General features: G+C 45.9%; 1 protein-coding gene across 9 annotated transcripts in view; it reads right to left on the bottom strand.

Moving 5' to 3' along the window:
• The window catches only part of LOC117233211, a 192,695-nt gene that overhangs the window by 164,268 nt on the left and 3,477 nt on the right, over positions 1 to 24,950 (bottom strand). For 7 of the 9 annotated variants that reach the window (XR_004493281.1, XM_033493299.1, XM_033493309.1 and 4 more), the window contains exon 1: positions 14,724 to 14,926. The exons of 1 other annotated variant lie outside the window; for it this stretch is intronic. Coding sequence is in view for 6 of the 8 variants with exons in the window: in XM_033493299.1 (XP_033349190.1) it covers positions 14,724 to 14,911 (188 nt within the window). In the remaining 2 variants the exon portion in view is untranslated. Of the gene's footprint in view, positions 1 to 9,635; positions 9,801 to 14,723; positions 14,927 to 24,950 lie in introns of those variants that run through there. One more of the 9 variants, XM_033493307.1, reaches the window with a different exon arrangement.

Here is a 24,950-nt window from a genome sequence, read left to right as displayed (position 1 = left end):
GAGAACAGTGACGGCGTTATATAGGACAACGATCGTCGAACGATGTTCGTTTTTTCGAATTCGTGGATTCAGCTTCTGCGCGGTGATCGAAGAAACCGTCCCGAGAAGGTCGCGTAGAAAGATCGTACGGACAATAAGTCGCTTTTGCGACTCGATAACGCGGATAAATTAAACGATGATAAACAAATTTTAGCAGACGTACGATCTTTGAATCGTAACGTAACGAACGCTACGGTCTAGAGATAAAAGGACACGCCGCAAGATACCGTAAAACCGCGTGACCGATCGCGAACACTTTGAAACTCGTAGGATTTCGAACTTTGTAAATTCTGCTTCGGAAAAAGCCGTCTCGAATCGATCCAAGGCCATGCGATCTATTACCGATCTATTACCATGTACACGCCTCTCGAATGAGATCGGCTCGTATCGACCCCGAATTTCATTCGGACGACATTCGAATCGTAGATTTTCTATCCTTTGAGCCACCCGTTCGGTATGAAATTTCAAATCCACAGTACAGAGACAAAGATTTAGAGACAAGGATCGCAAGTCCAAAGCGAGTACGAACTTGAGATTTCGTGACTAGACTCGCGGATATGACAGATTCAGATTCTACGCTTGGGGCTCGTGGACTCGCGAGGTGTCGCGAACTTGACGCGACGCAGCGGGCAATTCGTAAGCAGAAATCATGAAATTAGGAATTCTACGACACGAGATAGACTGCACAGCTTCAGGGCCTTCGCGCGGTCTCTCGCAGTTTCAAGAATTCTAGCTGTTGCGCTTCTACGTATATACCTGTCGGAGATGGAAGGACAGCGGGATTTCCCGTCCGGAATGTTGGGAAAAGCCCCGATACCCTAGTCCAGACTTTTACTACAGCCTACAGACTTTTACTACAAAATAAGAAATAGTCTTAATGTTCCAATCTGACTTTATGACGATGGGTTTGGGCTCGAAGTGACATAGCGGGTCGCTAGACGTAGCCACGGTCACGGGAGGGACATGTACCTGACGGAGGTACGAAATGATTATATGGCTCTCCTTAAAAACAAAGACTGACCCGAGAAGTGGGGACAGGAGTATATAAGGGCAGCTTCTTGTGGATTAAGGGGGAGTTAGTTTGTTAGTTAGTCGTTGGACGAGTTATCGAGAAGTTACCCGAATCGAGTAGTACTTGTCCTTCCGTGAGCCGTGGATTCGTTATCGAACCTGAATTCGTTGTCACCATCATCTCGACCATCCTATTGCCATTACTCATAGTCTCTTGTAGCGTCCACGTTCGTACTGATAAATATTAGCTACATTCGCGACGGTAAAGTAAGTAAAGGTTCATCGAACGCCCCAAAATGCCAACCTGACTCCGACATACCTATATATCTATACATTAGGCGGATAAAATACCGTTTAATCGCATTTTAGTTTAGTTTCGTTTTAGCTTACCTAGGCTTAGCTAGGAAACCTTACCTTTACCTTAACTTTATCTCTCATTTATCCTAAACTCGTGAAAATCCTTCGCCCGTCGTTCTCTTTCTCGCGCGCAACTTAGGGAAGACGCGGCTAAATCGATAAGCAAAATAAACAACGAACAACAGCAGCAATTTCGCTGTCTTAGCGACGCAGCGACGTCTTCTTTTATCCTCTCTATCGGATATTCTCTCTCGTGGCAGGTGTCGAGTCGATTAATCCTCTGATCGTTCGAGACGATACTCGTCCCGATATTTCCTTCCTTGGAACGTCAAGCAACAAAACGATCTATGAAAGATCCACGAATCTACCGATGCGAAGCAAATCGTTCTAAAAATACGACAAAAAATGAGAACAACGAAATTTCAAAGTCGACCGTTCGTTTGCCGAAATTCTCGATAATTGCGTGTAAATATCGACTCGTTAGCTACTTTTATCGGCGCATATGCGCATCGTTTCGCTCTATACTAGTACCGCCGCCATCGCCTCGTCGGCGCTTCCGTTCCCCAGGCAAATAACGTTACTCGACTATTATCGCTCGCGACAAGCAAATTAAGTAGCGAAATCGAATAAATCGAGAGCCGAGCAAATAGTTCTTTCGTGGAATTACGACGATCGCGAAATTTACGACGTGGTAAATACCCGCTTGAGTCGCACGTTCCTACAATTTTGTTTGAAATTTCTTTCGTACGATGTTTCGTGGTGTGCAGTTTCGTTCTGTCGGATTATCGCGTTTACACCGTGGTCCTATTTCACGATCTAGCAATTGTCTAATTTCATAAACCTTTCGCATTGCTGGAAACACGCGAACGCATAACAAAATACTCGTCTTTGTGAAAATAACGATAGTCCGTCTATATATGATCCCGGAGATCTGTAACGTGAGAAAAACTGTCGATACGAAGATACATCCCATTCGTTATTGTTGTTCGCGTATTAACGCGCATTTTGTCCCATATTTCGTTGCGACCCGCCTCGTTTCATATCGTTTTTATAGAAAAGTAAAACTCCGTTTTTTCAAGAGGCGTAACACGCCAATTCGTATTTAGGAACATTTTGCGCAGCGACACGCGATACTTTTCGAGGGCGAACGGTTCGACGAAACTGGGACGAATCGGTGGCGGAATATCAAACGTTTATGGCGCGAGATTAAACGAAAATATCGAAGCGAGAGAAGGCTACAGGATAGGCAATTACGACGAACGACAGGGTCGTTAAAGCGGAATTATCGTCCGACCTTGGCTCGGAAACCTGCAACGATGTCGAGAAAAATGCCGCGTATACGTGCTTGTTTTCATGCACATGGTTTCATTGAAACTACTCGAGCATTTTCATCCTCCCGCCGCTAAAAATAACTACGTATAATCGAGCGATGTTAATGGTAGCCTGTTCGCGAACTACTAACGCTCGACGAAATTCCGCTGACGGTTGCTCGTTCCACCTCGCCAAAACTCGAATACTTTTTGTATCTTGACGATTTAACGATCGACAAATGCAAGACGATATTTTTTAACGTTTGAGCAATCGTTTCATCAATTTGGGGAAAAATCTCGCGTATTTTGCCCGATCACAACGTCCACCGAGACTCTCGCACGCCTGTCGGAGAGAATCAAACGGCTGTAATTTCGAAGGAACGGGCTAGGTCGTGGTATTCACGACCGCCGCACCGCGCCGCGCCGCGCCGCGACCTCGAAATTCCCAGATGCGATGAAATTAGGCGGCGCGGCGTTGGAATTTCTCTGCGGCCTCTCGCGCAACCGCTACATTCACCAGCGTAAACAGCCTCGATCGGGCAACGGCCATTCGCGCGCGTTTCGTTTCGTTTGGTCTCGTTCGGTTTCGTTTCGCCTAGTCTTGCCAGGATCGCGTTGGCTAGGTCGGTCGCTCGGATATTAATCTCTTTCCCAGTTTCCTTTGATGTTTTCCAACGTCCGGAGAACTAATCCGATTTGTTCGCGACAGACCGGCCGTTCTCGGCTTGGATAATTAAACGGTTGCCATTTTCCGTCATCACGGATCAGCCTTTCGAGCGGACTCCGATCCCTCGAGCTTGTTTTTCCAGCGCGAATCGAATTCACCGTTCTTTGTAACGCGCGTCGATTTATCCCTTAAGTGCTCGCTCGTTAAATTTTCCTCGCTAAAGTCGTGTCAATAGCAATTTCGCGGAAACGTAGTTTCTTCTACTTTTGTATTTATGACACGAAACGAAACTTTAGCTACGTAATACACGAGAGGCAGACCTTAAGAGGTTAACGGATGATTTATTGCACGTTCATCTGGTGTCGTTAAGTCACTCTATGCATAATAAACGAAAGACAATTACTACGGCACGCATACCCCTGCATACTGATAACCTTTATCATCTTCGCCAATTTCCCAAGTTTCTTGTCCCAAGTATATATCAATGCGAGGAGGATTCGATTTGCTTCAAAAATACGATACAACGAACCTCTGAATTTTCCTTTATACAGAATTACGTCAGACGTAAAGGACGCCTGTCCATCCTTGTTTAGAAAATTACGCGCACGGCGTTTCCAACTATGGTTACTCGATCGAAACGCAATCGCAACGATCATTGCCGTCTCGTCGTACTTAAAATCCCTAAGAAACAGCGAGTTAAACGATAAGAGACTAAAAAGCGTCGACGAGGCGACAATACGGAGCAGTTGCCGTTACTTTTAGAATTCTGCCAGCCCAAGGAAAATTTCGCCCAATGAAACACGCGAGATACGGATGGAGGCACCGGCAGACGGCAAAGAATATTCCAAAAGAGCAGGTAATTTGGAAACGCGAAGGTCACCTTCGCTTTTTTAAACCAGATTAGACGACTGTCTGTCTGCAGGTAGGAATTTCGTCACGTTTCCACGAAGGTAAGGTCAGGAATGTACGTTAACGAGGAAACCGCGTAGTCTTTTATACACGAATGTCTATGACACTTTGCTATATAGCGTAGTTCACAGGATCCTGTGTTTCACCGTTTTCGTAAGTAGCTCTTTTCCACATATTTACGATGTCCGTCTGCTATAATCTCATCGCGTCGAAGAATATCGTAACAGAGAACGCCAACGTGTGCTATCGCCATCAAATATTTACCTTTTCTTCCGTACCTATTTTCTTCGTCGCAACGTTGGACTTGTTGGTTACAAGGGTAGGTTACGGATCGTACGACAAAGTCTCCACCGCCAACTCCGTCAAGTATGACACGTTCGAGTAACCTGATCCGAGCGATAAGTTCGGTAGTGGTCGCGATCGCGGCTATTTTCTGGCATATCCTCGCACGGATCGATCAGCCTCTTGACCCGTGAATCTCGAGTAGCGTGATTTACGCGACCTTTGCGGTATGTCCCGCGGTCTCGTTCCAGAAATGTTTAAAAGAAGAAGTATGCAGCTGCGGCTAACGAGACTCGTCCAGGGAACGTGAAAGTTTCCGCATTAGCCGGAACTGCGAAAGGAAAATGGGCAAATTACCTAAATCTCACCGGACTGCGGGTGGTCCGGTAAAAAGGAGCAAGCAAACGTGCTTTAGCCATAATCTCTCTCTCTCTCTCTCTCTCTCTTTCCCCCCCTCTGTCGTTTGGGCCTGTCCTCTCTATGTTCACAGATGCAGATATTCGTTTAAACGTCCCGACAGATCTCGCGTCCCAAAATCTAATTTTTACGACAAAGATGTGTAAAAGTTTCTGATCGAATCGATTCACGAATAAAGATCGTGTTCGAGTTAATTATAGTCGCCCGATAATTACCCCTTTCGAGACTAACGCGACACCTTATTGCGCTAGTAATGCGTTTCAACTGTTACAAATCTCGGAACGAACAACGATTTCGAGTTTCCAACTCGTCGTGTTTACTCAAATTCGAGTAACTCGACTAATCGGAACAGAGCTATATACCTGTGCCTGCGTTTGAATATTTTTCGTTCACACAGTCCGATCTCGGTCGTCGTAATAAGAAATCTCCGGTGAATAATTTCATCGGCGCTGCAGCGACAAAGAAACGAAGCGAGGGCATTGAATCAACGACTGAGGCGACATCGCGCGAAAAAAGGCGAAGGAAAGGCACGCGATTTTCCTCCGCGCTGAAAAAAGATAAAGAAAAATCGTTCCAGTTTCCTTGATTCGTCCGGTTTTGAAATAACGCCGCGACCCTGAGTTCCTTTTCATGAAAGAAACACACGTACCGTATTCATTCTCCGGCTATATCTCCGCTTCGTCTACCATTCACTTTTTTCTTTCTCTTTTTATCTTTGCATTTTCCACCCTTTTTAAGCCCCAATTTCGGCTCGCAGCTTGCTTCGAGCCAAAGGACGTTTGAAAAGCGACGCTCGCGAATCGCGCAAATGTCAGGAGGCACGCGTTCCTACGTATTAATTTCCGCTATTGGAATTCCGCCGTGCCGCGGAACGATCATCGTTACACCCCAAAAACTCTTTTTACTCCGCCAGAGATTTTCGACGGAGCGCTTGTTTAAAGGAGTTATCCGTTACACTAAATAACTTTCTTCTCGTTGTTCTTCCTGGTCGGGGTTTCTCCCTAATGCTCGACGATTACTCTGAAATTTAAGTTCGGCCAATATCGTAACGCGTTAGAAATCATCGTAAATTTGTTTCAAAGCAAAACTCTTTCTTTTTTTTTTTTTTACAAGATCAGACAAAGAACGTTCTTTTAGATTAGTATCGCGATCGACCGAACCGTAAAATATACCGATAAGTGAAAATTTCGAATTTTTGCGTAAATAAAGAAACACGCGTGGAATGTCGTTTTATACGAAAAACGAAAAGTTGGAAAGAACGCGTAATGGAAATAAATGCGAGGAAGCGGCGTATGAGGCGAAATTTCGTATCAAGGAAAGCAAATTTTCAAGATAATGCATCTGCTAGGAGTTATGAATGATTCAGCATATCGCGCGTAACGGAGGGATATTCGATTCTTATGGAAAAGGAACAAAACCATTCATTGATATTCGAAACGTTATTTCCTTGCAGATGTATCGGTTTCTGTATTCCACGAACGTTGTTTTAAACAGATTTTCAAGCAAAGTTCGACGCTCCTCGAATTCCATCGAATATTTCGAAAAACGAATCGAAAGATATCAGCGGAACTTTTTTAAAACGATATCTGTCTTTACTCGTCGCCGTACGAAGATGCAAATTTCGCTGCGCGCATTACATTATCGATTACTCGCTCGAAGTTAGACGAACGTTTACTCGAGCGTCGGGGAAACGAACGTTTCGTCCGAAATATCGCGTCAGGCATCGCCTTAACCTTTTACAGGAAGCGTAACGCTAAATATAGACAAGCTAATACTGGTACAAAACGCGTAACGCGAAGAAAAGTTCGCCCACTTTCAACGCTCCGGTTAAAATTTCAATCGATTAGCCAAATCTGATATCGTTGGTTCTACGCCCTTGTAAATTTCAATTATCGAATTATCCGACGGAAGAATAGTAATAATAATTGCATCGTAGGTACATAGATTTCGTCGGTGTTGTAAATTATACCAAACTCTCGTACGCTTCGCACCACGCCCATCGACGACAGACGAAACACGCGTTCTATGATAAACGCCCAAGTAACCGCAGTCCTTGATCAATTCCCTGCAATTAAATTCCACTTTCCTTCGATCAGCTGTGCGCACGATTGCCCCTTTTAATTATACCAGCAAACGGCTGCATACCGGGAAACCGATTAAATCGACGGAGAAGATGCGATATACCGATCCTACTTATCGTCCATTAATCTTGCCATGGATGATAGACAAACAAGATCCTTCGCAACGAGATTCGTCCGTTTCTCTACATTCGACGAGCGAGTTAAAAGCTAAATTAAGTTTTACGATGTTTTTGCTTTATATCGTCTGCTCGTATTCGCAATTTTAGTCGTATTCGATGCAATTTTGTCACGCGACTATTTTCGCAAGCTCGTTTATCTCCGTTCCGTCCGCTTTCTATCTAATTTTATATGTAACTTTTCTCCGTACCGAATTATCTTTTGACGAAGCAATGCCCGCCAGCAAGCACGATCCAGAAAATCTACGTTCAACGACGCTCTGAGAGAGACGGTTTAACGATCTGAGGAAAGAAGCTGACCAAGAGGATCGACGAAATCGAATCGACCACCGTGAAAACGAGAAAGAACACCATCGTACCGAACAACGTGCCGCTTTCAAAACGCACCGTGAATATTCAAGAAGAACGAATTTCGTTCGGCCAATTACACGCCATCGTCGTTTCTGCTGTCCATGTCGCGGCATTCTTTCACCACCTACGATCGTCAAAGCGAACTCTACGCAAACGAGATTTTGTACTTTCAGCAGCTTGTTCCACGACCACGTTGCCGCGGCCACGAGCCCTTTACGATATTACTTTCAGCCAACTCGATACTCCATCGAATATCCATTCCAAGTCCCTTACGCAAAATATATATTTCGTTCTTGCGATATTTGATTCAACGCGAAAACGTAAAAGCCACTTTGTCGCAATAACGTATCCACGATAAAATGTGCTTCGGCGTGAGAGCAATTTATCGGACGCGAACCGACCGAGATAAAACTCGTAGCTGCGAAGGATTAAACGTAGCGGAAATATTTTCGACTCCGATATTCCTACTAATAACGAGCGAATCAGCCTGTGTACGATACTTGCTGTTATACGCGTGCTTGTATCGCTCGTAACGTTCATCTCGCAGACCGCGAACGTTTCGCGATCGAAGGTGCCGTGAAGTTAACCGCAAACTTGCCAATTTTGCGGTCACGCAACGGTAACTCGACTGCAACTTGGTATCGGAAGCCAGTGCTGCGTTCGAGATGGTTCGTTATCGCGAGTTTACGCGCTAATTTCCACTTCCACCCTTTCGTCTATCGATATCCATGGCTGTCCTAAGTAAACCAGTTTCGCTTCGGTCGAGGCCGATCGAATCAGCTGTTCGAAATATAAGCGAATTAAAATGCTCGTTCGCCGATCGTCCTTGTAGATGTAAACGCAGGCGAGTTACGCGGTCTTTAACGACGGTGATTCGTTTATCTCGACTGTTCCGACGTTACAGCCCTTATTTTACAAGACGCGTTTTATCGCATCGTGCCTCGCCGCAACTATCGAAGAAGCTCTTGTAGACGGAGTTATTCGTGAAAATACTCGGCTCGCCATCGATTCGCGTAGACGGATCTCGGGTCGTAACGACAAATGTCTCGTACGTACGAAACGAGGTTTCCTAGAGGGATACGCTGCCAAATTTATCGAGTGGTTGAATTTAAGGTGTAATACGTTTTCTTCTTGACTTTACGCCTCTTCCGATAATGGCGACTAAACGGCGACGAAGCAGCCATTTCCGCCTTTGTACGATTCCATTTCTGCTTTCTGTCGTGACCAGTCTTTTCGCTGCGCCTCGGAAAACCATCGTCGTTATTAACTGTTAATTATAACTCGTAGATATCGAAGAGATTCGTTGACGGCAGTGTCCTTCGGCAGCGGAATTTTCAGCAGCGAGGGTCGATGAAATAGAAATGACATCGAACGTACGAGCCATCTAATCGGCCTCGCAACTTTTAATAGAATTCTGTCGAGTTTACCGCGATACGGATGCAATGCGAAGGAATCCTATCAACCAGCGACTTTGACTCCTTATTGCGTTTATATCGAATCGATGCGCTCGACTCGATATCTCGTCTTGATTACGGCGACACATCCAACTACGTTTGGATACCGAGGCGGCAATAACGCGATTGTAATTCCTAAGGTTTCCGGGGTTATCCACCCCGTAATTCGAGTTCGATCAACATGGCGATACGTACGAAATAAGTGGTCTTTACAACGGAACAAGCAAATCGATAAAATTCTCGATAACAGTCGAGAGATAACCATGTTGTCGCGAAAATGTCGGCAAAGTAAACACAACCTGCTTTGCGCATTACGATGTAAAATGCTCGAAAGCATATCCTTTTGATTGGATTCAGGATTAAACGTAGAAGGTAGCCGTTCGCGTGCAACCGACGCTTCGTGCGCCAGTGAATTTTTCAATTACTTTAACTTGCTTGCGCGTTAGTTATATTAAAAGTACTCGAGACCGTTTTTACAAAAAAAAAAAAAAAAAAAAAAGGAGAAAACTATAAGAAAAACGTTACGATGTTCCGAGCAAAAGATGCGCAACTTCTGCGGGTAAACTCGCGAAAGATCTTACCTCGGTGTGGTATCCAGCCTACAAAATGGAAGTCCGAATGGAACGGAACGCCCGAACAGAGCACGCACCTTTTTCACTTTCACCGGTAGCCGCCTGTATTCCGTGGAAGGCGGTTCGTTCTCGCGAAACACCTCGCTGGAAACAGCGTCGCCTCGTTACCGAACTCTTCGACGATTCCCTTAACGGGATCGCGAGCGCGCGAGCAGAAACCAACGGAAACGAACAGGGATGAAAAATAGGGAACGCGATGGCGCTGAATATTTATAGGGATACCCTGCATAAACAACGTGACCGGGTGCGATCGCCGTGAAATTATCTCGCCGTTCCGCGATCCTACATTTGCATGTCGGAATACAAGACCGTTTTGCTCGGACAAACGAGATTTCGATCGTTTCTAGCCAACGGGATGAATTCGTGTAATCGTAACTGTTATCCGAAAAGATCGCGAAGAGATAGGATAGAACGAGCACGAGGATACGTTTATTTTCGTTTACTATCGTCGGATTAAAACGAACTTTTTACTTTTACAATCGGAACTGTACGATCTGTTCCTTGGTATGTCGATTTTCATTCGTTCAATCGTCAACGCGTATATACATCTTTGTACCAGTATGTTTCTATTACACGCTTGTAACGAAAAAGAAAAAAGAATGAGAAACGATCGGATCGTGCGTCTTTATAACGCAGAATAACGGAAGAGGAAAGTAAACTTAACAGAACAGCGTCCAGTGACTTTCCTAAAAATAATTCGCAGTAGAGCGCGGAAGAAGCTCGCACAGGCAGGAGACGCAAATATCCTGTAAATAAAGTACAGAGCACTTACAAAACGCTCCGCTGCTTGAAGAAGCATTTTGGACAACTGGGTTCTCGCTTCTTACAAACGAGAACCAGATGTCCCGTATCCTCTGTACATTATTCGCAGCATACGCTAGTCTCTTCTCCCACGGCCATGAATCGCCCGAAGGTCACCGTGCATCGTTTCATTCGATTTACATTTTCTCTCTATTCCGTCTAACTTGAGCATAAAAAATGCATTTTATACTTTCTTTAACACGTTAAGGACCAATAAAATTGTAACGTCTAAACGAAGGAGGATACAAGAAACAGTGGCGAAGAAAATATATGTTAGAAAGCAGAGTTCGATCGAGCCAATTAACAGATTGACGGCAAGGGAAACGCGAAACACGGAAAATATGTTGACGAAACGAAGGAAATAAAAGGCTAACCACGGCGAGAATAAGTCCAGTTATGCAAATTCGGCGTGGTATTCGGTAGTTTCGGCAAATGCGTCGCGCGATACGCATCTCTAAATGGTAAAATGGAACCGTTTCCCTAGGAAATTTCATGGAAACGAGGAGCAACTGTTCCAGAATCGTACGGACGAGGCCCGTGGAAATAACAGTACCGCGCGGTGCACGCAGTGTAAATGCCAAGAGGCGCGTCTTCGACGAGCGTTGCATTCTATCGACGACTTTTTCTCCACGCACACATATTTAACCTCCGACACGGAGCTTCCACGAATCCTCGATTCGTTCGAATTCCTCTTCGATGAAACCGAACGTTTCGACGCGTTCGTTGTGCGTACAACGAACAAACGTTGCGATATACGGAATTGCAATTAATAACTCGGAATTGGCGGTAATGGTAAAATCGACTACATTTCCGACGCGTTCGAAAAAGTTAATGAAAAATTCCGCAAAATTGATCTTCCCTGAAAAATTATCCGACTTCTATTCCAACTATTGCTCGCAATATTTAGGGTGGGTAACTTATCGTTGGAACATTTTTGCAAAAGAAAGAGAACATCTCTGTGGACGAATTTCACAACGAAAACCCGTAACGGAGGGATCCTCGTCGCTGGATAATCCTACAACTATGCGCATATAATGAAAATCGCTTTATCGCTGGAGATACCGGGGTCAGAGGTAGTTGCGCGATGCTGCGGTATTCGTTGGAACCGCTTCGGTGCGGTGACGAAGACTACGCGTGACAGAAATTTCGTTTAGGTATTTCGTCACCGCGAGTGTCTGCACGCGTTATTTGCACGACGCGACGAAAGCTGGTACACCACCGATCCGCCCGAAAGCGTAGAAGCAGAAGAGTCTCGACGCTAAAAGCACGATTTTTCCCGCGAGGAGTTCGACCCCCGCTGAAACTCTGGGCGTATCGCGTATTTCAACTTGTTAACGGAACGTCGCTCGATCTCGTCGGTGCTTCACGGATTTGAACAAAGCTCTCGCGATAGGCAGATCGATCGACGCTCTGCGATCGACGAAGAACGACCGATACAGGCAGGAAAACAAAATATATTTTACGACGCGAGATAACTCCGATTGTTTCTTTGCGCGATAAACGAACGGATTTTTATGAAATTACTATTGGGACTGTTAGAGTTAATCTTTTACCGGAGAGCAAGCAAAGAGAAATGTCAGAAAATGCCATCGACGCTAACGTTTTATTTCAGACAAAACCCAGCCATATTACAAATTTGTCGCTTGTCGCACGTCGGACGGGCAAAGAAACCGGACAAATAGATCTCGCACGAGTTAACCGACACGCAAAGGCCAAGGCAAACGGAGACAGTCACTTGGTTACTTTTAAAGAAATAAACGGGATGGATCGGAATAGGAAATTTGATCACCTGTCTTTCTACTCTTCCAACCTCGCACACGCGATATCATTTCTGTCTCTCTTTTTCTCTATTTTATCCTCGAGAAAATAATTACAAAATCATTAGGTACTCGACGTACGGAACGACCGCTTCCGCCACCATTTTTCTCCCAGCTTTACGCGCTGCGTACTTTGCCGATTACAATCAATCGACGCGACACCAACGTGAAATATCGAACAACGTGCTCTCGCTGGGACTCGAACGACGAAAACGCAACGTTAATTTCTCCGTGCATTTTTTCAAAAAAAGATCAAACGCTAGCGTAAAACATTGGTCCGACAGATCGTTTGGAAAAACTAAAACGCGGTAGTAACGTCGATTCCTCGAGGACGGACGTAAGTTTAGGTGGTTCGTTTTATCAAATTTTATCACCACGTTTAATCGAAAACAGCTGAAAGATGCAAGTGCAGGATCGTCTCGATCTATTATAGTTTCGTTTAAACGCGGATCACCCGAGTATCATGAAACTAGCACCAGCCATCGAAGTATCAAATTCTCACGTTATTCGGTCCATGTACGATTTAACGAGTCGTTCGTAACGCTATAATCGGAGAAAAATAAAGACAAACCGCGTTAATAAATAAAAGAGACAAAGAAAACACGAAAAAGGAAACGCGTAACGTACAAACAATTATACGGAACGATTGAAAAAAATTCTGTCGACGAAGCGAAATAAAGACTGTCGTACAGGGTATAAAGGATTTCGCCGGCACAGAAAAATCGCGCGACAAAAGGTAATATAGAAAGAAAGTCGGAAACACTGACAGCACGTAGAATGATAAAGTATGCCGATAAACGGAGGTGAACAATGCGAAACGCGACTGGATCACGCACGGTGGAGGAATCGAAGCCAGAGAGAGCGGGGGGAGGGGGGAGGAGAAAGAGAGAACGAAAAGAATATCGCGAACGTCCGAACCACGCGAGAGTTCCTGCGGAACTGACGGCCACTTCCGTACGATCGCGGAAAAATCACGGGACTACCCGGTGTTTGGTGGGGTAGCAGTCGCACGACCGCAATCCTTCGCGCACCCCCCACGACTACGGAGTGCTACGGGAACATGGAACGCGGAATACTATGCGAGCGCCACGCTAACCCTCCGGCTGGTCGAACCATCACCGAAACTACAGGTTGCCCGGCAAATTCCAAAAATTGACGATCTCAGGGTGACAAGGGATATTTTAGATCGGTCTTTTTTTATTTTGTTTTGATTTTGCTTCTAGTTTTAGCTTCGCCGTTGGTTCGACTTTTGAAAAAATCTGATGAATCGCGCGAAAGGGTTAGGAGAATCGATACACACCTGTGGAGAGGACAGAGGGAATTGTGATCGATTCGAACGCGTTTCCGCGCAAGAAAAATAATTTGCATCGGAATATATGGAAAAGTTGATCTCACGTAGTTATAGTCGTCTTGCTCGAATATTATATCAAATACCCTCGCTTACCTAGTTCAGATTTTGATCGTTCGTCGCATACACGTAAAACGCGAGTAGATCACGTCGCAAACAATCTTACCTTACTTTTTATTTTCCGGACAGTTGGAATTATCGGGATCGATAATAACTTACTTACCTGCAACATAGAAAGAAATTGCACGCATTAGGTTGGAAATGTTATTACGATTCGCTCCGTAGATCTTCCCGTGTCATTTCGTATTGTTCGTCACTGTCGTATTAACATCGCTCGATTCGATGTTAGCGTCGTTTAATTTTAATATTATCGTCTCGAAGAAACGCGAACTAACGTCCTTACTATGACGAATGTTTGTAAAATGACAATTTGATACGCTGAAATTCATTGATTATCTTTTCGAGTAAGTAAACTTCCACGAAATGCGGTATCACAAATACATTAGCTTACGTCGCAATGGGCTCGATAAAGGCCTTCGAATATTAAATATCTTACTATTTTGTTAAACGTACAGAACGATTCTTTCTCATCGATCGCTTTCGATACGCTGAAAATCGGAAACGCGTATGACGGTAGAATCAATACCATCGGATGAAAAATTATTACAAAATCGTTACTATTTGGGACTAAGTCAAGCCCAATATCGTTAGTATTCCGAATACGTCGCGTTTGTTTACGTCACCGACATTGTCAAAATACAATACGCTTTCGTTAGTTTTTCGGGAAGAATTGTTAGATTTAAAAGTAAACAACTAGCGCGCACCTGCGAAAATGCCCGATTACGTAGCGACACTTTTAAAAGCGTAAAATATCGGATGAAAAATGTCGGATTATATAGGATATTCGCTGCGTGAAACCCGCGGTTATCGCGCGAAACGTAGTTTCGTAACTCTCTAACGAAACAACCATCGAACCAATTCCTCTCTCGTCAAGGTGACGATCACCCACTTCCACGAGTTCACACGTACAATTCCCATTGCGATCGTTAACTCGACGGACGATCATCTAACCTTGTTGCTCCGGCTGGTCTGACAGCGTCGTACCGCACGCTGAGCTTTCTACGCTGGTTCCTCGGGCTCCTGACGACCTCTCTGCCATCCCTGTGGACCTTCGCACCGCTGTACCCGAATCTTTGCGAGCTCAACGGCTGATAAGTGTCCGTGGCGCAACGACGGATGCAACTGCAGCAGTTCGACATGCCAGGAACTCGCTATCTGCTTCGAGAAATTCGAACGCTCTTCCCCTTCTTCGCGAGGACGTTGACGAGTGACGTGGGCGTTTCTTCGCGAGCTTGGTTCTCGAAAAACCAAAAGACCGATCGTAGTAACGTTCACGGATCGACGGCCACCCTGAACGAAGCGGGTGTTTCATCGAGAACACTTGGATTTTGGTTTTGTTGGCACGTGTTTCCAGCCAACAGCCACGAATTGCAACGCGGACATGCCGAACTTCCGGATTCCTCGCGACCGGATTCCTGCCGAAGCCACCGCGTGCACGCTGCAATTTCGAGAAGCAGCGGTTCTTTTTATCTCGCCGACTCCGTTCAAATCCGCGCCCGCTTCTTCCTTTCCAACCATCGACCATCGATTCGTTGGGCCATCATCGTCCCATCTGCGAAGCGATTGTTCGATTCTCTGGTACCTTCTTCTCCTAAAGTTTGAAAGTTTACGATTGTCAACTCTTATACGATCGCGAAATAACCGACGACTTCCTGAAAATTGCTTCGGCGACTTATTAAACATGGACGTTCGTGCATATGCTCGGCGATCGAACAAATTTTGCATCCATCGACCCGACGTCTTCGTTGTACGGAGATTTAGTGGGCGATACAAGCGCGCGAGTGGAGAAGGCGAGAAATTTATGCGCACCGGATGTCTGTAAGGATTCGTAACGTTGGTTTTGAAGCGGATACGCTGTACGAACTTTCTAACGTACGGCCATCTCCGGAGTCGGCAAAACCGTGTAGAAACTGTCCGAGGCAACCGCGTACCTATAAATCCCCGTAATAACAGCACCTTGGTAACGACTTTAAAAATAGACCGGTGACACGGAACGTGGAAATCATCGTGTCGATCGCACGATGTGCTTGAGCAAAACGAAGATATTTCTACGCGACTCCCGTAGTCTTCGTAAACTTCTCTGCAACCGCTGAAAATGGTCGATATGATTGTTAGAGTAAAGGTCGGATAAACAGTTGGATCGGTGAAGGGAGCCGGCAGTTAGGCGATCGAGCGATCCGTTGACGATTTCGTGCACGATCGAAATTCAGAGGGGGCAGGACGCAACGGAGAATCGAGCTGCGCGAGACGAAGCGCGGAGCGCGGAACGTAGAGGACGCGAAACAATGTGGATGGCGGCGGACCGGTTGCGTAGCGATCCTCCTCGTGTATTTCAGACACGTACATAGGAAACGTCGTTCCAGCTACGAGCTTTTTATTCCCTCTTTATCTTTCTTCTCGCGCGTTCCATTGCTCCCACCCTGCATCTTCCACGGGACCATCCGCCTCCTTTGATAATTGTTCAACGACTCTTAATATTCGAGCAACGACTGCAACGTCGATTCTACATCGTGTAGTTACTCTCGCGTCGAAGAACGTGCCGACGAAGCCGATGGTTCGGCCCGTACGACCATGCAAACCATTTCTCCATCGATTCCAACGTAACAAGGTATTACGTATCTCGTCCAATTTTCATTAAACCTGCTATTTCGCAAACGTTATTCGTGTAAGAAACACGAACGAAAAAACTGATGTTCCGCGGACGCTAAGTCGGAGCATCCGTTCGAAGGAAGTCGCGTAACGATGTAAATTGCAAAAGCGAAACCAACAAAGACGAACAAAAGGGATAAGACGAAGGATAACGTCGGAGACCACAAATCGCTATCCACAGTTGGCAACAAAGTAACCAAACCCGTTTCTTCGACTACACCACACGATGAAACTTGAAACGTTTCCACGTTAATTCCATTCTTCTACCTCCAAAGACGTTCTTTTCGTTAAATTTCGACGAACCTTCGATTCGTATATCGTCCGATTTAACGCCGATTCGTCTCATCGACGAACGACGCAGATTGATACTCGATATAATATCTAATCGCACTTGACACTATAACTGGCAATTCCAATCACTGACGTACTAATCGATCGATGCGATATTCGTGCCATTCCACGTTTCGAACGGGTCTCTTAAATCAACGCGGATCGAGGCGATAACGCGCGAATCTCTCTTTCTCCAATTTGCTCTTTGCAAACTGGAAACTATCCGTTTAGACCGAGAAGAGAGACAAGGCGAAAATTCCGAAACGAAGAAAAAGAAATCGCGCTGACGTTGGCGGCGGGTGATCGAGTCGCCGAGCTGTTTCGCGGCGGCGGCTGCGGTTCGAACGATACTGGCCGACGCAAGTTCGCGCCGAAAGAAACGAAGACAACGAAGAAATGGAAGAAGCATCGCGGCGCGGCGTACGGACGAGCAGCGGAGGAGACACACGTGTTCGCGCGTATGTCAGCTGGGGATGTTTGTTCGCGTAGCGCCACGGCGTCGTCGCGACTCGACCAACGTGTCGTCCTTCGTGTCTGCCAGCACTCTGCGTCACCTCGTTTTTCGCTAGACAAAATCGAGATGCTCGACGACTCGAGGAATACGTTAAAATACAAACGATGCCGGCGTAAATCGCTTCGAAGATGTTTCTTTCTTCGTTTCGTTAAAACGAACGTTCGAGGAAACAGAATCGTTCTTTCGCGATACGAAACGAATATTGTTGGAGAGTGACTCCGACTCGTCCACCATTTCTCGTCGCCATTACTTCGCCGCTATACCGTTTGCAACTTTACGTTTTTATTTCGCCATTTCGTTTGCTACAGTTTCTTCTGGAAGCAGTCCGGACTTCTTTTGGTCAGATCCGGAATTCTTATTTCCGTTTTGAAGCCGGCTGGTAGCAGCTGCGCAAAGAAGTCGTCAGTTGCGTTCTTGGAAACGGTTTCTACCGTTTCTAGGCGGGGTGCGCAGCGCTGGCGCAACGTACTCGCGTAAAAGGGCTGGTTACCGCGCGAAATCATCTCGTTTCGAATCCATTCGGTCGCGCTTCGAGGAACCCATGGCGATTGGCATGGATCCGTTCGTCGAGCGATTAACCGTACGACCTGTAAAGATCTCCGAACGAGGATCCGACATCCAGGGACACCGGGACACGTTGGAATTCCTTCTTCCCTCGAAGGAAACGTTCATGCCGTTGCCTCGTATAGCTCGCGATTCGTCGCGCAATCCGCTTCGTAAATTTTCCTTCCACGATTCGAGTTCCGACCATCGTTTCCTATATCGTCAATCTGTGGCGAAAAGTTTACCAGCTGGTGATAGTTTCGCGACATCGCTCGAGCGTGCGCTTGAAATAAAAATTGCGCTTTGTTACAAATATAGCTTGTTATTCGTCCGGTCCGAAGTGGAAGGTACGTGGCGAGTATGACTGGCTATAACGAGGCAACGGGTTAAGATTACTTAAAATACTCGTTGTATCTCGTATTCGCTGCGAATCTGGGCTCGAGGCGAGACGAGCGAGTGGGCCAGTAGATGAAACGCGAAAGAAGGCAAAGTGGTAGGAAGAGCGTCCGGTTGTTGAACCGACCGGTCGGCGAAGCACAGAAGCGCGTGTGCCGAGAGAAAACGCACTCGCCTATCCACCTTCTATAGCCCTCGACCGATCGTAATTAACTCTGTTCTCTCGCGAGACGATCCGACCGATTCAGCATCCGTAATAAACGTTCGACTTCCATAGATTCTCTTTCGATTTTTCACAACTTGGTTGCGCCCACCACTTTCGAAAACGAGATCGATCCGTGTCTCCGTTTCTAATCGACGCTAGTTTGCGCGCTATTTTCCGTTATCGTTTCCCCTTTGTGCTCAACGAGGATACCTCGTTTCAGTTGCACTTTCGTTTACGAGATCCGGCGTCGATCCAATTTCCACGATGAATTCGTTGCTGTACAAACGAGTCGAGGAGAAATCTATATAATGACGCGCAACAGACGAAGGGAAGAGAGAAAAAAAGGAATAGAATTTCCAAAGAGGTCGCCCATTAGCACGGCGACGTGCTCTGGGATCTGTTGCGCGACGGTTTACCAATCAACGATATTCGTTTGTAAATGTTTCATAATTGTATCATAAAAAGCGACGCGCGACAAGCTGTAGACTCGGACAAGTCTGGTAAAAAATGTATCATTGTTCGCGCGTTAGTTTCCATCCACGGATCGGCGTTTGCCGTAATTGACCGAATATCGATCGGCTGTTTATGCAATCGTGCTGTCGTTCACGCTGCAACCACGTCAAAGCGAGTCGCAATTTCCTCGAACATCGCTAGAAACATCCAGAAGCGGAGTACTTTTCTTCGTACTTTTTCCCACATTACACGGCCGTGTCGTAATGCGTTCTTGCGTATCGTAAATCGCTAATGTAACGTCACTCGTTAGAGATATTAAAGATTTCCAAGAATCGTACCCATTCGTGGCGAATTTCGTTGGAAATCTCGAATCGACCGTTTGAATTCCGAATGCATTTTACGCTTCCCTTCGGCTGACTATCGCGTTCGTTAATAAAGTACAGCGGTCTGAAGGGCAGGCGTTGGGAACGCGAAGAGTATTCGGAAAATTGGCGAAAGTCGGTGAAACGCGTCCGTGCGATCTTGCAACGCTTTCAAAACATCGACTCGAGGAGGTTACGCTCGATGAAATCTACTCGACTATCCATATCGATTTTACTATATACGATAGTTGCAAAACATCACGATCTTCCTACTTCGCGTAATATCGTCGTCAAAATCTTGAACATATATCGAACGATCGTATCGCCATATTTAACAAATTGATAGTTACTCTAGTCGCAAAAGTTTCGAATTTTAAATACCAGCTATTCATTCTTTTTCACGTCTGACTTGCAGACAACCTAACTTACGATCCAGACAACCCAAGTCGAAGAACATAATCCGCTAAATTTTAATTAAAAACACCGCTGAACGGTCCGTAATTAAAGCAAAGGAATACTCGAACTATTTTTCGTCACGGTCGATACAACGATGGAGTTTGGAAGACTTCTTCTCCGGTCAAACTTTACCAAACTACAAGCTTTGAAAAGCAAGTCGGCGAACAAGAAATAAGCGCGAAAGTAAAACGCATATATCGACCATCTCTGAAACGAATTTCGGAGCTTGCAGGGAAATAAGCAAACGAAAAGATAAGAAGGCTGAAGGCTTAAACGCGTTTACTTGGAAAGGGAGGTGGACGTGGAAAGAAGATACAGGTTAATGCCACGAATGGCGCGGTGAATCGGTGATCGTGAAAACCGTCAACGAATTATCGTAGAAAAAGAGAAGTTGGAAATCTGGGAGCAAGGTGCATTCACACGCAGACACGTGTTCGCCAGAAGCGCAAGGATCTCACGCCTCGACGATCCAGATGTCTCTTTTTGTTGCTGTTCGACCCTTCGGGGATAGAAGCTCGCCAGAATTTCTTCTCTGACGTAACTGCATCACGCGAAAATGGAGAAAGATATTCCAGCTTGCTGCTGAGATCTATAGACTATCCGATATCCATAGACAGAACAGACTATTCGGCTCGAAGATTTTCCTACTAATTCGTCGCAAAAATATTCTTCGTACTCGATAACTTTGAACGATGAAACGTTGACAGCAACGATAGTCGCGATACAAACGGTATCGATATACTTTGCCAAAAGATCAAAGGACTAAAAACTTGCCTGAGGTACAAAGCGAACGCAAGGTTGTAACGTTTATGGAAGCACGCTCGTCGTGGGCATTACGCTCGCGAATCTCGTCTTGGTCGAATCCATTCGGAGACAGGTAAGTCGAGAGACCGAACGAAACGAGAAACACCATCGTGCACAGCACCGGCCGCTCTTTCGTTCGCTGTCCGATTCGGTTTCTTTGCCAACGACAGTTGCGATTCGTTTTCTTCTTCTCTTAATAGCATCGAGATTATCTAACGGTTTAAGGCGGTAGGGGAGAAATTTCGACGAAAATTTTTACCGTCAGCGTACAGTTGTAAATTTGTACAGCCTGCAAATCGAAGGAATCGAGACGGAGGAAAGCGGAAGGACGATGAAAAAGCGAAAAGGACAGGAAAGACCGGCTCTCGAACAAACGGACACGCCGTGGTATCCGTATATTCAATGAGCGAGGCCCGTTGCGTTGAAAAAGGCAACGCTCTCGTAACTCAGCCCGGCGAGAGCAATATCGAAGATGTACGGAGGCGCAGCGCGACAGCACGCTTTCGTATTTCACGCGAAACAGGTGGATATTGCCGTCGATGTATCACCGGGGCGGTTTGCCCGCAGCCGGCCTACGTTATATCCGCAATTTCGATAGCTCGCTATTTATTTTATCGACGCCCCTCTGCCCACTTGCTCCGCGTTGAAACAGCTTCCAGCATCTACCCACGAATTAGCGTGGTAAAAAGATAGAAAGAGCGCGTGCGCGCCAAACGATCGTATCACGACCTTTACCTTTTACCTCGAAAAGGCAAGAAGAATATTTCAACGCAACGAGTTATTAAGTTACGCTCGTCCCTTTCACCGATCGTGGTAATTTCACGCAGCGGCAACAGCTCGTAACGGTAACAAAAGGCGCTTCGCGAGGCCCGCGAGATTTAAGACGATCGAGCCTCTCGCGGAAAATTTCACGACTTGGCGTTTACGGGCAAATTACGCGAACGAAATTACTAGCGCACAAACGACGACGACGACGACGACGACGACGAGAGTAAGAGGAGGAAGAAACGAGCGCTTCGAGCGAGAACAAACAATTATTGCGCCCCCGTGCCCGTCGTGGCGCGTTGTCGTCGCTTGCACCGCTTGCACCGCTTCCACCGCTTCCGAGCAGATACGAGAAGGCTAGTGGCCCTCGAGATCGTTGAAAAGCGTCGGCAATTACTCCGGATAGGAAAGGAATCGCTAGAACGATGTAACGCGATAGAGAAATGAAAAACGTGCAAGGTGATTTTTCACCGGCAGACTGGATATTTTTAATTATTTCGATGTTCGTTGACGGAAAAACGGATTTATTATAAGCGTTTAACAAGGGCGCAGCTAGAACACGTCAATCGTAATTGCGCTGATCGTGCGATTGCGTGCAACGAAAATTCGATTTGATTTTTAATTCGAAACGAACTGTTTTACGCGGAAAACCCATCTATCGGATAGCTAGTTTCCAAACGATAGCGAGAGATAGCCATCTTCGTTCTTAGAAGCAAACGGAACTGCGATCTTCCGCGTTAAGTAAATGTACCGTCGCGGGAAAATCGGTCGAACGATATGCTGGCGTGATGTAAAAAAGAAAAAGAGAAAAGAAGAGGAAACTGAAGGATACCGAAAGGAAGGGTACTTTGCAGCAAGCATCGATAAGGAGCAACCCGACTTCGATTAGGGGTCAACTACCCGTTCCTCCACCTCCTCGCTTTTACGGTCCGTTCCAGTCGCTTTCCGCGAGTAGGTGTCACGCGTATAATTCAACCGTCGCGAGACTGTTAACGGTCGAACAAAGTCGGGTTTACATCGTCGGGCCGTACCTATGAAAGCCACACGCTATTCCCTTTTGTCCGTACGCTCGTTTCTTCGCCTTTTTCTTTTCCGTCTTTCCACCGGTCTCCATCGACTTTATAACAGAATTTTACGAGGTTACGTGACTCTATATAATTCGCACGAAAATACTTTTCCAATTTCCACGAGATCACGAATATACGAATAAATGATTCAAGCTCCTCGTACGCCAGGATATTGGCCCACGCGATCGGACGGCCGTTGGAAAATTTACTCGAAACGCTCGTGCACGGCATACGTGACGTTGTATCTTTTCGACTTTAAGAACGTTCCTTAAGCTTGGCCTCGTTTACGATCGAACGAAATGATTTTTGAGAAGGGCGGATCAAAGCCAACGCGGCATCGAGCACGCCAGTACTCTCTTCGGAGAAAGACGCGTCGTTTTTCTCGCAGAATTATCGTTCGGAATCGGTGAAAGAAGAACGCAAGGACGAACGAAAGGCGAGAGAGAAGAACGTCCGAATCGACGTTCAAGAATTTCAAAGTCGCGTGAAAAATTGATCGGAACGCGAAAAGCTCAGGGACTAAAAGTTTTATAGGGAAAGAAGAGAAAAAAAATTGAGAAAAAACTGGACCGTGCGTTCGCCCGTGTTATCTTGCAACGAGCGCACTCGCGAAAGCGACCGCGTCTGTAGCGATTGCGAAACGAGGTCTCTTTCCAGTGGCCGGTACGTCCAAGAGCGAACACTCGGCGACGTTCAAACAGCTGACCGATCGTTCCGTCCAACTCGATTATTTGTCACGTTTCTAGAATCGGAGAAAGACTCGTGTGAAAAACGGCGCTGCAATGGAGAGAAATGGAAATTTTACCAGCCACTCGCTTATGTTTTTATAGCTTATAACCCGTGATCGTCGTTACTTTTATCGCGAAATTTTCTCTTATCGAATATTTAACAAAAAGAAAAAGAGAAGTTGCAACTTTAAAGAAACTCTCTTACGTTTTTCTTGCGAAAGAAACCAGATAAAATGAAAGTTTTGAACAATTTCGAGCAATTAACGCAATCGTTGAAACACAATTTTCTTGCGCGAAAGACACGGGTATTTTATCCGCAACGAAAGATCGATCGATACGACTTTACTTTTCGGCGACCAAAGGTCCATAATTCCATTTCAATTTTCAAACTATATTTATCGAGAGACAAGCACACCGCTCGCCAGACCCGAAATTCAATCTCTGGACCCGAAACCAATATCGGTTTTACTCGCATCTTCGCAGCCTACGAAATCCGCGATTCCATTATTATCAACGGCCAATGAATTTGTGAAATTCCAAACGGTCCATATTGGTGGAATCTCGGGTATATGATATTCGACCCTGGCTATTCACCGGTGCGCTCGGCGACGAGAGTCGAGCGAGTCGAAGGTTGGCAGAGAAATCTCGGCTCGGGCTGGCTATTGGGCTTTCGCGGCCGGTCACCGCTTTCGATGCTCTTATTTCGGTATTACCGTTCTGAATTAGCTGGGCGGAGAGCGTGTCGTGACGCGTAACCAACTGCGTTCGTTCTTTTGTATTACTACACACGCAGAAGGACAGGTTGAAACTGTGAAACGCGCGTGTGCGAACGCTTGGACGCGCGATCGACCGAAGAGCAAGAACGTCGCCGCGGCGAAAGAGGTATGCGCCATGCGCGTAAGCGTAAGCAGAATAAACGCGCCGTCGAGAAGAAAGCGAACGGAACGAATGAACGAGAGTAATGGACGTTTCGCGGGGAACACGGATCGACGAGGACTTTCATGGCGCGTTCGAAGCGAAATACCGAGTCGAGCTTGTATCTTGGACGAAAGACGAGTTTCCCTGCAGGTAGCTTTTTCTTATTCCTCTTCTTCCTCTTCTTCCTCTTCTTCTTCTTCTTCCCTTCTTTTTTCTCCTTCGGATCGAATGAAATTTATCGCGTAGAATTTGTTCCGTCCGGAACATACATTTCGAAGAACCGAAAACCTCGCGACTCGGAAACGAACGCGCTAGATTAGACGAAGATTGTTTCGATTCATCCGTAATTCGTTCCAGATGCGTAATTCGAGATGCGAACCAACACGAAACACCCGAGATTACGTCTCATTGTCAGAGCCGTCTGAAATCTCTTCGGGTCCGATTAATCGGAAATTAAACGTTTCCGTCGAACGTTGATCGTTAGGACGCCCTTGATTTTAGATCGTGGTAAAATCGTTCGAACAGAAGTTATCTTCTTCGTTTCTGACGATGCGCAGAGCCGATAATTTATTTTACGATTCCGTACTTATAGCCTCGCGGATATGACGCGATACGCGATCAAGATCTTCTCTTCGGAGTTCGTATTCCAGCATAATATCGAATTATCGAGTTATCGAAAGGAAGAAGAAAAAAGTGGTTATTTCGAAACGACTTTATAAAGATAACGCGCGTTGTATAAAAAGGGGCATTGATCGAAGGTAGTGGCCATATTAGCGATAGTGCTCCGTTCTATAAAGTGCACCAAAAAAAAAAAGTTCATTTTTTATTGAAAGTTCGAGGGCCTTCAACGAAATCGATAGAAAGGGGGGGAAAAGGGTTTGTTAATTCGGTTAATTGACGGAAAGAGTTCGAACGTTCAATTTAGCGAATGGTTGGAATAGTTGGAATCGATAGCGCCGTAACGGTGGGTTTCGCTGCGGCAAAAATG

Source organism: Bombus vosnesenskii, unplaced genomic scaffold, assembly GCF_011952255.1.
Source record: "Bombus vosnesenskii isolate JDL3184/JDL3185 unplaced genomic scaffold, Bvos_JDL3184-5_v1.1 scf7180000013295, whole genome shotgun sequence".
NCBI lineage: Eukaryota > Metazoa > Arthropoda > Insecta > Hymenoptera > Apidae > Bombus > Bombus vosnesenskii.
Note: the sequence above shows the minus strand (reverse complement) of the source record. Positions and strands in the feature narration are given on the sequence as shown.